A 13,970-nucleotide genomic window follows, 5' to 3' on the forward strand; every position below is an offset into this window, starting at 1 on the left:
ACCAAGGATGGTTGGGTCTTAGGTGCAACAGTGCGCTTCTTCGGGTGTGACCTCAAGGAAGAGTATTCCCTACGTGAGGAGGCACGCTTAGAGTGATGTCTCGAAGATGCTGACGAGGCGGCACTGACATGAGACTCGGAGGTAGGCTTCTTTGCCGGCACACCTGAGGAGGAAAGAGGAGACTTACCTGAGACTGGAGTAACAGGAGGGGCCGAGGCCGGAGCCTTAGAGGCCGACGGGGACTTCGAGGCCGAGCTCAAGGCCTGTCCCGCACGATCCATGGGGCCAAAGAATTGGAGTATCTTGGCCACCTTCCTACGAAGAGCCCGCGGTTGCAAAGTCGCACAACGGGGGCATGACTCAGCGCGGTGCTCTGCACCCAGGTACTCCACACACCAACGATGAGGGTCGGTGATGGAGATAACCCGGTTGCATTTAGTACAGTTTTTAAACACCGAACGAGGCCGGGACATAAGAAAAAATACGGCTGCGGCCCCGCGAGGCCAGGCGGCCAGAGTAAGACCGGGAACCCGATCAAAAAGAATACAAACTGAAAAAACAAAAAGAAAGAAAAAAAAAAAACAAAAAACAGACGAGATGCACAGCGACTCAAATTAAACTAACTAAATAAGCCGCAGTACAAGAGGGACAACGATATAGCGCGAAGCAAGGGAGCAGTGCTTCTGGCTCCGTGGAAAACAGAGAACTGAGGACACGCTGAGGAGACACATGCCCTAGACTGGGTGGGAGGGGCATGCGCAGGCCAATCACAAGCTTGAAGGTCTTCATGCAAGTCTGCTTGTGAAAACGTCCGCTAGGGGGCTCCGTTGGTGACATCACCCACATGTAGAGAATATGCTGCCTGCTTGTCCTGGAATAATAAGTGCCACTCAACGTGATTCACTAAACAGCACCCAATTTTACTTTAATCGCACTGAACTGTGCCTATATTGGCGCCTAACTTTTAGGCGCTTCTTATAGAATTTGCTCTTCCGTGCTTAGAAAAGACTTGCATGATCCATCCAGTCTGCCCAATAAGATAAAATTCATAGCCTACGATGCAATGATTGCATATATATTCTTGATCTGTCCATCCCATAGAAGTCTGTCAGGCACTGGCCTTATTTACAAATTACTGGAATTACTTCTAAGCACCACTTAGTTTTGTTTTGATTCCATTCTTTTTCAATACAGGAATCCTTTGCATTTCTCATTTCTGACACAGGCATATCTCTTATATCCTCAGTAAAAACTGAAGCAAAGAATTCATTAAATCTCTCCATTCTGGCCTTGTCCTCTCTGAATGCCCCTTTTACTCCTTTATTATCTAATAGCCCCACCGATTCCCTCACGAGCTTTCTGCTTCTGATAAATCTGAAAAAAATTAACACTTTGATTTTTTTGCCAATAGGGCAAGCTACCTTTCAAATTCTTTTTTAACCTTCCTTATCAGTGCTCTGCATCTAACTTGCCAGTGTTTATGCTGCTTCCTGCTTTCTTCTTTTGGATCCTTTTTCAAATTTTGTTATATCGCATGCTCATATCTAACAGCAGCTCTGGCAGATGTACATTCCAAAAAACTGGAATATTCTAAATCACAACACAGAAAATAAAATTACTTTTCTTCTTTTTTGATTAGTTATTTTTCCAATCATGTCGGTCCCAGTCTCTGGTATATGCTTTCCTCTGTCAATCCTCTCTCAACCCCAGGGAAACAGCATGAGAAGCTCAGCAGTTCTATCATATCTCTCAGTAGGAGCTCAGATTGGGGCAACCAAGTCCCTCTTAATGTCTCTCTGAAGCTGGGCATTTTGACATTTAATAGATGGTCCCTTCTCGGAAGAGCTTACAATCTAACTTGGTCAGACACACATGATATATAGGGTTGGGAATGCAGAACCAAGGTGAGAGGAATTAGAGTGCTTTTGTCTCCTAAGGGGGGAGGGGGCTTTTAACTGGGCCTTGAACACTGCCAGAGATGGAACCCACCATTGGGATTCGGGAAACTTGTTCCAAGCATACAGCATAGCAAGGTAGAAAGGATGGAGTCTGGAATTGGCAGTTGACGAGAAGGGTACAGAGCAGATCCAACATATCACTTTCCAGCCCAAGAGAAACAGCAGGAGGGCTTGGCAGTTCCATCATATCACCTCTCAACCCCAGAGCAAAATAACAAGAGGTGCTCAACAGCTTCCTCATATTACTTTTCAGGATATCAACTCCCAATCTCAGATAAATAACAAGAAAAACTTGGCAGCTTTGTTAAAACTCCGACACCTGCCTGCCCACCCCAGACATTCCCTTCTCTTTGACCCATCATGCATTCTGTTGTGTTCTCATTTCCTAAATTTCCTTTACTCCATAACCTTAACTCCCCTCCTGCCCCTTTTCACAAATGCATATCCATTCCCCTATTTTCTCATCCCTCCTCCCCTTGCTAACCCCAAATCTTCCCTTTGTACCTCACCCCTTCTTCTCCCCACTACATCACTTTTCTCCGCTGTTCCCATCTGAACCCCATCGTAAAAGGTTTTTTTCCCTTACCCAGTGCTGAGGTTGCAAGCTTTGGTTCCTTAACCCAGAACAAGGCAGCAGTAGCGATACAGCTGGATGTCCTGATCTAACTGAATGACTGGGGATTCGGAGGAGGCCAGAGGAAGGAGCTGCTTTCTATCAGTGGTGGGTTTGCATAGAGCAGAGCTCTAGCAGTGACAGGCGAAAAAGTAAGGCTGCAGACATGATAATGGTGTTCTGACCCAACTCACACAGCCCCAGGGTTCAAAGGATGCAAGAATGAAGGGGCAGCTTTCTTGCAGTGGAAGATCAGAACAGATCACTGCACAGAAGCTAGAGGCATGCTGCACGTTTCACCAACAGAGAAAGAAGAATCAGTTGTCTTTATAAGCTACTGTGTACCCCCCTGCAAGCGACTCATGTACTTCTTGGGAGTACACATACCACTTGTTGGGAAACACTAGTTTAAAATGAAGCACCTTCACAGTACAGTAATTCCACCCCAGGGGTTAACCATCTTTCATTTCAGAATGTTTTACAATCCAGGATCAAGACACATAAGGAGCATCTCTTGCTGCTACAAGTGTTTCCCAAGGTAGAACAGATAGCCAAATGAGTAAGAAAGTGGAGAGGCAAATAAAAAGAACTAGAACAGTACAGTATACAAAGATCCCCGAGACTAAAAGGGACAATTTTCAATTATCCCACATAGTAGCCACATATTTTCCATTTCAAAGTTAATATAAAATGCATGCACTAAAGCTGCCTGGAACTTGTTGCTAGAGGATGTGGGAAAAGAAGTTAACATAGCAATGTCTAAAAGTGGTTTGGACAAATTCCTGGTGGTAAAGGTATTTTAAATTGTTATAAAAGGTAGATCCGGGGAATGCCATTGCTTATCCCTGGGGATAGGTAGCATGGAATCTTGCTTTTAATCATTGTACTCTGTCAAGTACTTGTGCCTTGTATCTGTCGCTGCTAGAAATAGGATATTGGGCTAGATGAACCTTTGATCGACCCACTATGGCACTGTTCTTGAATGCAAAGCCCACAATGCAACGGAAGCCCCCGTTAGCATCCTGCCTCTCTCCAGAGATTTCTCCAATTTTCTAGGACACTTCTACGGCTACCCTTGACATACCATGATTTCCCACTGAACATCCCTCCAAGTCCTCAGAACACTTCTCCGACCTACCAATAGCTCACTTGCTTCTAAAGGCAGGAGCGATGCCTCCTGCCACCATTTTAGGTGGATCTGGTTCAGAGTTGAGAGATACTGGACTTGGTGGGGGTGGGAGGGGAGGAAATGATATCATGGACCTAGTAGAGATGAGTAGGGGGGGGAGGAGATATGCTGAATCTGGAGGGAGAAGGAGGGGGGAAAAAGTCTCCTCCGACGCAACTTCCTGTTTCCGGTTGCATCGGAGGAGACTTTTCTAGCAGGCAACCCGATGCGACTTCAAGGCTCCAGCTGTAATACAGCTCGTAGCCTTATAGAAATCGCCAATTTCAAGAAGAAAAGGCAAGGGAAAAGGAGGGAGGGAGGGAAATGCACGTCTGGCTGGCGGGAGGGAGCTGCTGGACCGCGTGAAGGGTGCTGGGGATGGGGGGATGGAGAGGAGAAGACGCTGAAGACGGGGACGGTGACGGGGCGGTGAAGGGGACGGCAGAGACAGGGATGGGGCAGTGAAAGGCCAGCGGGGGCGGTGCGGTGCAGAGGATGGTGGTCCGGGGACGGGACAGTGACGGGGACAGAATTTTTCCCCATGTCATTGAACATTTTTGTTTAAGAAGGTATATCAATGCTGATTTTCCAGATTTTTTTTTTTTAAGTGTTTGGAAGTTTCTCAAGTAATTGCTATTTTAATGTATTTGTCCGTTATAAATTATGTATGTTTATTGAAATCCACCTAGAAATGTTGATAGAGTGGAATATACTTTTTTTTTTTAGTAAATGTAAAGAAAATCACTTATCATATTAGTTTCCTTCTGCTACTTTGGGTGTCCAGTGCAAAAGAAACTAGAGCTGGATCCAGTACCATGAGCGTACATGAAGTGCTATTCAGGCTTTTTCCATTTTTTTTATTCCCTCTCCACTCACCTAGCCCAAGCACTGCAGTGATAGCCTCTTGAACAGACAGCAACCTAGTCACTAGACATTACCACTGCACGACAACTAAAATTTCCTCCCTTCAGGTGCTGCAGCATCCCCAGGCAGAAGATGACTTGGATTCAACTCCTCCACATTTCTAAAGCCATATGAAAAAATCTCTAAAATAAGATGAACAGATGTCCCATATTGAATGCTCTCTTAATACAGTGACCTAATAACTAACACTTTCATATTGAGTTTTGGTTCTGACAATCTCTAGCTCCTAAAATATAGAAAATTATCTGTAGTATGTGTCAATTTCTGCTACATTGAACACTCTTGTCATAAGCTTGTTGCCTTCCATATATATTTTGCTAAAAAGAGGAATCAGAATTTTACAATACACAAAATACACTAGAAATATTTCAGATAAGAGGGATCTTTCATACCTGCTACTCAACTACTTTTCAGAACTTGTAAGCTAGAATGAGAAGTAGGGTGTTATCTGGCAAATTTCTGACAAAAGGTTACAGCAGTTAGCCCAACCATTCTTACCCAGCTGATTCTTCATGCCCATGAGCACAGAGTTCATGTGAGCTTTGGACGCATATAATTTGCTGACAGCTTTCCTGGAACGAATAATCTCCTTGGCCAGAACTACGCACACATCTTTATGGCCTTTCTTTGCAGCATCTTTGATGGAACGCTTCACTTTTTCTTCTTCCCTCTGTATATCTGGAAAAAGGATGAAAGATGGAGATAAACAGTGTGTATGTGGGAGGAGGGGAGACCCACCAGGGTAAACTACTTTTGCCTTTAGATTTCTCAAAACTTCAGCATAGCTGCAACTGGCATGAACTTTGATCCAAAAAGTCTTCCTGTGAAACAACAGGATGCTGACCGGTACTGAGGCAGGTGGAGAGCTACTCGATGCACGATAACTGAGTGTCAGATATAGGTAGCAATTTGGACCAATGTTCATGATGCTAATACCAACGATTTGAACCTGGCTTCAAACATTTTCTGTTTTTAAGCCTCTCTGGACCTGTGTTCTTTTCTGTATACGCAAACAAAGACTACAGATTAAGTGGTTATGAACTAGCCCCAAACACAAAGGATATAAAAGGAATGAAATGGATGTCAGTACTAGAGATAGTCCCATTGCACTGAGCACCTTCTATGATATGCAAAGAAAAACAGCTGTGCCTAAATCAAATGACGCTATGGTGAAAAAAGGGACGTACCTTTTAAAAAAATGAAGGGAAAGTTCCCAGTTGATGCTAAGGCCTAAGAGGATCTTGTGAGCTGCAAAAATAAATCTGGACAATACTAAATAAATATGGGATGAACCAAGTACCTAATGGCAAATTAAAAGGGAACCCCCCCCCCCACAAAACCAACCCCCGAGAAAAGACAACACACCAAGCTGTAAAATCAAATAGAAAAAAAACGAAACTGAGAGGAGTTGCTATAAATGCATCTTCCTCGCATAGTGGATAAGAATAGACTGCTTCTCCCATGCTCGCGAGTCTGGGGGGAAGGCATCCGCATGATAGAGGACCTACCTTGAGCTTTTATAGAAATATTACACTTGAAGGGTCTGCACCAGGGCTCCATGGATAAGAAAAATGCTTTACTGCCTTCTTAAAAATGCCAAGGTTACAAATTCTTCTTGCAGTAAAAGGCAAAGAATTCCAAACCTTAACCCTTGGTACAAAATAATAGATGCAAAGAATTTCTTTGATTTAATATGTTAAAAACTGTTGGAAAACACATCATCGCCTGCTTTCTAAGACCATAAATCTCACCCCAGATAACTATACAAATCACATTATATAGGCTGGAGCATGGCCATACAGGATTTTGAATATTATCATGCAAATTTAAAATTATTTTTTTTTTAAATCTTTATTAAATTTTCAAGGCTAATACAAAGTGCATAAAATTATACAATAGAGTAATACTCAGAATCAGCACTTACAACCAATAAATAACAATACAAAATTCTACCCCCACCTTGATTTGCAACAAATGTAACTTCATAAAAAGTTGTGCAGTTCTTTCATGCTTATGTGCTGGGGAAAAAACCCCAATCTAGAAACTATGGGCTCCTTTTACAAAGGTGTGCTTGCGTTTTTAGTGCACGCACAAGATTAGCGCGTGCTAGCCAAAAAATTACTATCTGCTTAAAAGGAGGCGGTAGCAGCTAGCGCACGCTAAAAATGCTAGCGCACCTTTGTAAAAGAAGCCCTATGTTCTGAATCAGGGGTGCCCTCTCTTTTTTGGCTTGCAAGCTACTTTTAAAATGACCAAGTCAAAATGATCTACCAACAATAAAATTTAAAAAAACACAAAGCACACTGTACGCAGATAAAATGTTCATTATCATTTGTATTTGGGGGTTTTTCCCCAGAGGTCAAGGCAGATGACTTTAAAATATGCAATGTCACCTCAGTAACAACTATACAAAAATAGACAAATATACCCCCTCCCCTTTTACTAAACTGCGATAGCAGTTTTTAAGCGCAGGAAGCTGCACTGAATGCCCTGCGCTGCTCTCGACGCTCATAGGCTCCCTGCGTTAAAAACTGCTATTGCGGTTTAGTAAAAAGGGGGCCATAGTGCAAAATATAGACAGCAGATATAAATTCTCAAAAAAATGGACACATTTTGATCACTAAATTGAAAATAAAATCATTTTTCCTACCTTTTTGGCTGGTGATTTCATGAGTCTCTGGTTGCACTTCCTTCTTCTGTAAAGCCAATATTTCTTTCTACCTTTTTCTCTCTCCCCCTGCCTGTCTGTCTTTCTTTTTCTTTTCCCCTGCCCCCCCCCCAAGCCATCGTGCTGATTTCTCCACTTCCCCGATTCTTTCCCTACCCCTACCCCCAAGCCACCACGCCAATTTCTCCCTGCTGCTTCCCCGAGCCAGGCCTAGCGCGTACAAGTGCCGGGCCCACAAGACTTCACCTCCGATGTCAATTCTAATGTAGGGGAGGAAGTTCCAGGTGAAGTAAATGCTGCTTATTTTACCTCATTGGAATCACTACGAGACGGCACTGTATCTTCCAAAACAGACAATATTTTTTATTGTTAGTATAAAGACTTACAAAATTACAGCAGCAAAGACAAAGCAGAAAGAAATATATTGTCAGTTCAGAATATGAAATGGAGAGTAGAACTTACACCCATATGCCGAGCAGGGGGCTAGCATGTCCCTGCTGGCATACCCAAGTGAATTTCTCTCTAGTTTTACCTGTGATGCTTGGATTGTTATATAGAGAAATTCTTCCTTTGTTTCAAAAAGCACATCCCCGAACTCTGGTCATGTACTTCCCTATTGGTACAAAAATGTATACCTAACTATACCAGCCCCCAGTCCATGCCTCTCTCACTTCCCCCTGCCAGGAGGGGGGCCCGAGCAGAAACAGAGAATTCTTCTTGAACTTTCTTCCTCCAGCTCCGAGATCCTTATCACCTTGCAGATGCTTATTTGTGGTTTTACACTGCTGTACATCTTCAGGATGGTGTCGTTGTATGCAGAAAGTTGGCAAGGGTGACCTTTCAATACCTCAGCTGTGTTTGGTTCCCATAACTTGCTTCAAAGACAGGCCAAATGTTTTGGTACCAAACTCCCTCATCTCTCTACACCCCCGTCATCCTGCAGGGATCCTTGCTTGTTATAAATGTTTTATGGCTTTCCAGGGTGCCTGGCATATGTGAAGTCATACAGCACTGATAACAGCTCAGCAGAACCTTGGAGAAGTATCCTCCCAGCAGGGAATGGAGACAGGAACTTTGCAGCAAAGGCCAGCTGGGTTAGCATTTCAAAGGATACATGTGTTCAGACAGCAAGGTACAGGCTGGGCCAGGCTATGGGAAAATATATGTTAAAAATGTCTGTAGTGTCCAGCATACACAAGTGAGGCCAGTATGTCCAGTTTATCCATCTCACAGGCCAGCCAGGCAGCAATTGGCTGGCCCACAACTTCCTCTTCGACATCAGAATTGACGTCAGAGGTGAAGTCTTGCGAGTCCGGTGCTTGTACGCTCCAGGCCTGGCTAGGGGAAGCAGCAGGGAGAAAAGGAAGCAGCAGGGAGAAAAAGATTGCAAAGACAATGCGATCGACTCGTGTTGCCTTTGCGATCTACTGGTCGATCGTGATCGACCATTTGGGCACCCCTATTCTGAATAATCTGTGATTTTTGGAAAATAGACCTAGAACAGCCTAAATAGACCACACTACTATTTTCACAAGTAGACTATTGTAATTAATGAATGTATCATTTATTGAAAAGCTTCTAAAAATAGTATAGTTTTAAGTTTTGGTTTTTTTTACATCTGAATTAGAGAATGACATGGGGAAAAAAAATCTCTCCCCGTCACCGGACCACCATCCCCTTCACCGCCCCGTCCCTGCAGCATCCACCCTTCCCTCTCGACACCTCACCGCCCTTCAGCAGCCCGAGAATCTCCCTCCCTCCCCCTTACCTTCGTGGCGCGTTAGTAAAGAAACTTACTGAAGCCGGCAGAGACTGCCTGCCTGTGCCTGCAGTCGCATGTTTGTGGGCTGGAAGTTGCATCAGAGGAGAAGCTTCCGCCCACATACACGCGACTGCAGGCAGGCAGGCAGTCTCCACCGGCTTCAGTAAGTTTCTTTACTAACGCGCCACGAAGGTAAGGGGGAGGGAGGGAGGTGGCGAGAGGGAAGGGTGGATGCTGCAGGGACGGGGCGGTGAAGGGGACGGTGATAGATTTTGCCGTAGGGAGGGGGCCGCGTGCGATCGGTGACCACATGCCTTCCCTCCCTTAACTGCGGGGACAAGGCCATTCACCGCTTCACGGTGAGCACAGTGAGCACTTCCCCCCCCCACACACACTGTTTCGGCGGGTTACCCGCGGCTAACTGCCACCGTTCATTCTCTAATCTGAATATCAGATAGAGCCCTCAGTGGTCCAGTTAAATTTGTTCCACAGCATTACTCCCATGATGGAAATAGTAGAAGTTCTTGTGCTCACATAATACATTTTTGAGAAGTCCATCAATGACAAATATATTGCACCCTCAGAACGCAAGGTTCTGAGCGGTCAATAGATTGCCATGATCTATGACAGATACCAAGGAATTCCATGGTAAATGACTTTTGAACACCAATATTAAGGTTTTGAAAATAATGCGTGATCACATAGGTAGCCAGTGCAGTTTCTTCAACCACGGTATTATGTGGTCAAATTTCTTAACCCCACAAATTAGTTGATTGCAGTCCAATAACTCCTTATCAAACCACAAGATTAGTTCTGTTTTACAGCAGCAATATCATCTAATGTTTCTAAAGATATTTTCTGCCACTCTTCAATGATTCTATTGTCTTATCTTTCCTCTATGTAGTAGCCAGTGAAATTTTAGGAGCTTTTGCCTCTTACTCCTCTCATACAACTCAAAGTAAACTCCAATAAAAAAAATGATCTGTAAACAGGCTGTTCTGTAAAAAATGACTGTAAACAGGCTGTGCACGGCAAGACCTTCTGGGCCTTTCCTCTGCGGCATCACTTCAGATGATTAGTTCTTACCCAAAGTCACAATAAAAAAAACCTAGAAAGCAGGAAGGGGAGGAACTTATTGTACCACACTAAATTACACTCCACTATACAAGTTACGGTCAGACGAAAACAAAACACCCCCAACCACATAGGCAATACTACAAGATCTCCACATAATATATTTTATTTTATACATTTGCTCTCTATGGCTACTCATACAACATGCAACATTACACCAGCCCCTAGATTCAAAAAAAAAAATTGTCAAGGCATATATTAGGAGATAAAACATTCTTCAAATAAGACTATGAAAAAGTGCTGCTGGATACTTGTATATCTTGGCTCTCCTTTTCAAGTCAAAGTCTCTGATTTTTCAGGTGTGCTAACAGTAGAAGGGAGAGGAAAGACCATAGACCGTGCAGATGGGGAGGTAATGAGCAGGGAAGGTATTTGAAGAGATTAGGCACCTAAGGTAAATAAGAGTTCTGGAAGAAGAAATGACAGTGAAAATGTCTTTTACAAGCCAATAGAAAAGATGAATATCATCCATACACTTACCTCTTATCTGTCTATCAATCACTCTCATTTCTTTTCTTATCTTAAGTGACCACTCATTCACCTGAGAAAGGGAGAAAAATTACAACTGCTGAAACTGGAATTAAACTACTGTATGTAAAGGTACAGTATAAGGCAAAATGCATATCTCCACAATCTCTACTCCCTTGCAGCACACCAAGGGCCCCGTTTACTAAGCTGCGATAGCGGTTTTAGCGCGCGCTTAGCGTGTGGTGCTAGACGCTAATGCCAGCACTGAGCTGGCGTTAGTTCTAGCCGCGTAGCGCAGGTTTAGCACGTGCTAAAATTCTGTGTGCACTAAAAACGCTATCGTAGCTTAGTTCTAAAGAGTTCTAAAGAGACTATTTGTACTTCATCAGCATCAACACATTCTGTATATGTCTGTGACCAGGAGAAAGGGAATAGCAGTTTGAAAAGGAGCAATTCCCTAACTGTCCAGAGAGGGTCCAGACAAGAGTGACTAAGATGGTTAAGAGGTTGGAGGAGCTGCCGTACAGCGAAAGATTAGAGAAACTGGGCCTCTTCTCCCTCGAGCAGAGGAGATTGAGAGGGGACATGATTGAAACATTCAAGGTACTGAAGGGAATAGACTTAGTAGATAAGGACAGGTTGTTCACCCTCTTCAAGGTAGGGAGAACGAGAGGGCACTCTCTAAAGTTGAAAGGGGATAGATTCCGTACAAACGTAAGGAAGTTCTTCTTCACCCAGAGAGGTAGAAAATTGGAACGCTCTTCCGGAGTCCATCATAGGGGAAAACACCCTCCGGGGATTCAAGACTAAGTTAGACAAGTTCCTACTGAACAAGGACGTATGCTGGTAGGGCTAGTCTCAGTTAGGGCAGTGATCTTTGACCAAAAGGGCCGCTGCGTGAGCGGACTGCTGGGCATGATGGACCACTGGTCTGACCCAGCAGCGGCAACTCTTATGGTCTTATGTTGTGTTTCAGTGCTGCAGTTTCTAGGAACTCCCTCTCCCTTAGATGAGGCTGTATTTCTTTTTTTTTTCTTTGAAGGGGGGAGTAATTTCTCTGGAACTCCCAGTCCAATTTGTGTTTTTTACCCATTTTTCATCCATGCCACACTTCATTACATTACTGGAGGGTATTTTTCATGTTCCCACTTCATTACATTACTGGAGGGTATTTTTCCCCCAGACTTAACATTATTTCCAACACTGGATTACATTGGATAGAACAAAAACAAAAAACCCCAGACATAAGGAATATATTAAGTTCAATAAAAAAGGTATCTAGTTTTCTTTCATAGCTAACATCTCCTTTCAGATGGCATAGAATGAACAAGTGATGAAGACGAAGGGCAGACAGAGGAATGTTGATAAAGATCAGGATGTAAGGCTGAAGGATCACCCAGCTTTACTCCTTGCACAGATCTTTTCTTTGAAAGATGCATTACTGTTACCAATTCTATTTGGATCCATAATAATAATAATAATTTTATTATTATATACCACCAAAGCCGTGGTAGTTCGAGGCGGTTTACAACAAGAAGAGCTAGACAATCAGCGAATATAGGTACAATGTAAGATCATCAAAATACAGGGGAGTATGATACAGAGGTGAGGCATAAGAGATCTTGGGAACAATTCGGTTGGAGATGGAGAGGTAGGGCTTAAGAGGGCTTGGTTACAAATTGGTTAAACAAGTTTGTTTTTACAAGTTTTCTGAAACTTAGGTAGGAAGAGGAGTGCGTGATAATGTTACCTAACAAATCATTCAATTGACCTGCTTGGAAGGCAGGTGTTCTGTTCAGGTATCTTTTGTAACGGCAGGCCTTTGGTGTTGGGTGGTTGAATAGCTGGACTCTGCGTGTGGGTCTGGAAAGACATACACAGTTCTTCTTGCTAGCAAACACATTACCTATGCTTGTACTCATAACACACTAGAGTAGTGGTCTCAAACTCAAACCCTTTGCAGGGCCACATTTTGGATTTGTAGGTACGTGGAGGGCCTCAGAAAAAAATAGTTAATGTCTTATTAAAGAAATGACATTTTTGCATGAGTAAAACTCTTTATAGTTTATAAATCTTTCCTTTTGGATAAGTCTTAATAATAATATTGTAATTTATAGCTAAAGAGACATATGATCAAGAAACTGTTTTATTTTTGCGATTATGATAAACATACCAAGGGCCTCAAAATAGTACCTGGCGGGCCACATGTGGCCCCCGGGCTGCAAGTTTGAGACCACTGAACTAGAGTGATCCAAGATAGGAGCTTTTTTCTGACCTATGATTGATGCATGACCGCTGCATTTGCTTGTACTGTTTAAGTACTTGGGTTAGCAGTTTGGTTGTAACCCTGATGGGCATTAATGAAGTCTTTTTCTCCACTTATAATTTGTGTTGGCTTCATTGATCCAAAATTCCCTTCTGAATAGCAGAATATTCTCTGTATACTATTGGATTATTTGTCTGCTCTTTCTCCTTTATAATTTTTCTTGTAGCAATCTTTGAAGCCCATTAAGACACTTTTTCTTCAGCAATAAATTTACCTTAAAAATGGTCACATGGAAGTCTGGTGGTCCAGCAGGATGAGTCAGGGCATGAGCAATCCTCTCATGATCCTGCCCGTGCAATCTTGATGAAAAAATGGCTGCCGTTGGAACTCATAGCAGCCATTTTTTCAGTGAGACTGAACAGGCAGGAGAGTAAAGGATCGCTCCTGCCCCGACTCACCTCACTGGACCACCAGTGATTAAGGACGGCCTTGGGGGAGGCCTATGCTGCTTCTCGGAGGCAGGGAAGAAGGGTGTGTGTGGTGATTTTACAGCCGAGACAGGACCCAACACCTCAACTAAGGGAGGGAGGGATCACTCCCATCCTACTTTGGCTCACCACTGGACCATCAGAATTTAAGGTAGACCCCCGGGGGTGGCCAGCGCTGAGTTCAGGAGGGGGGAGGGAATGGGTGGGTGTATAGCTAGGTGGCACTTGAATATAAACCCTCAGTTTATATTCGAGTACCTTCTGTGAAGTGAGTGGAAGCATCTCAAATTCTGGACACTTCTGCCTTGCTGGATTAAAATCTGATTCTAGGTTAGTTGAGCTGCCACTATGGTGATTACTTTGGTTCTGCTTTTAGATATGGAATGGTTCCTCTAAATGCTTTTTTAAAATACTGAATACAATGTTTAAGAACTTAAGTCAAGATTATTCTAAATGTGTCCAAGAAAACTCAAAAGAGGTGGAAACATTTCCGATTGTGTGGGTGTTCAATAAATGGAGCA

At 43.4% G+C, this 13,970-nt stretch overlaps 1 protein-coding gene across 6 annotated transcripts in view; it reads right to left on the reverse strand.

Annotated features, from left to right (window-relative positions):
- Positions 1-13,970, reverse strand: part of LOC117363763 (charged multivesicular body protein 3) — a 128,556-nt gene that overhangs the window by 33,634 nt on the left and 80,952 nt on the right. For all 6 annotated transcript variants that reach the window (XM_033952144.1, XM_033952098.1, XM_033952126.1 and 3 more), the window contains 2 exons: positions 10,708-10,768; positions 5,162-5,341 (listed from right to left, as the gene is read on the reverse strand). In XM_033952144.1, coding sequence (XP_033808035.1) covers positions 5,162-5,341; positions 10,708-10,768 — 241 coding nt within the window. The remainder of the gene's footprint in view (positions 1-5,161; positions 5,342-10,707; positions 10,769-13,970) is intronic.

This window comes from Geotrypetes seraphini, chromosome 1 (genome assembly GCF_902459505.1).
Source record: "Geotrypetes seraphini chromosome 1, aGeoSer1.1, whole genome shotgun sequence".
Lineage (NCBI taxonomy): Eukaryota > Metazoa > Chordata > Amphibia > Gymnophiona > Dermophiidae > Geotrypetes > Geotrypetes seraphini.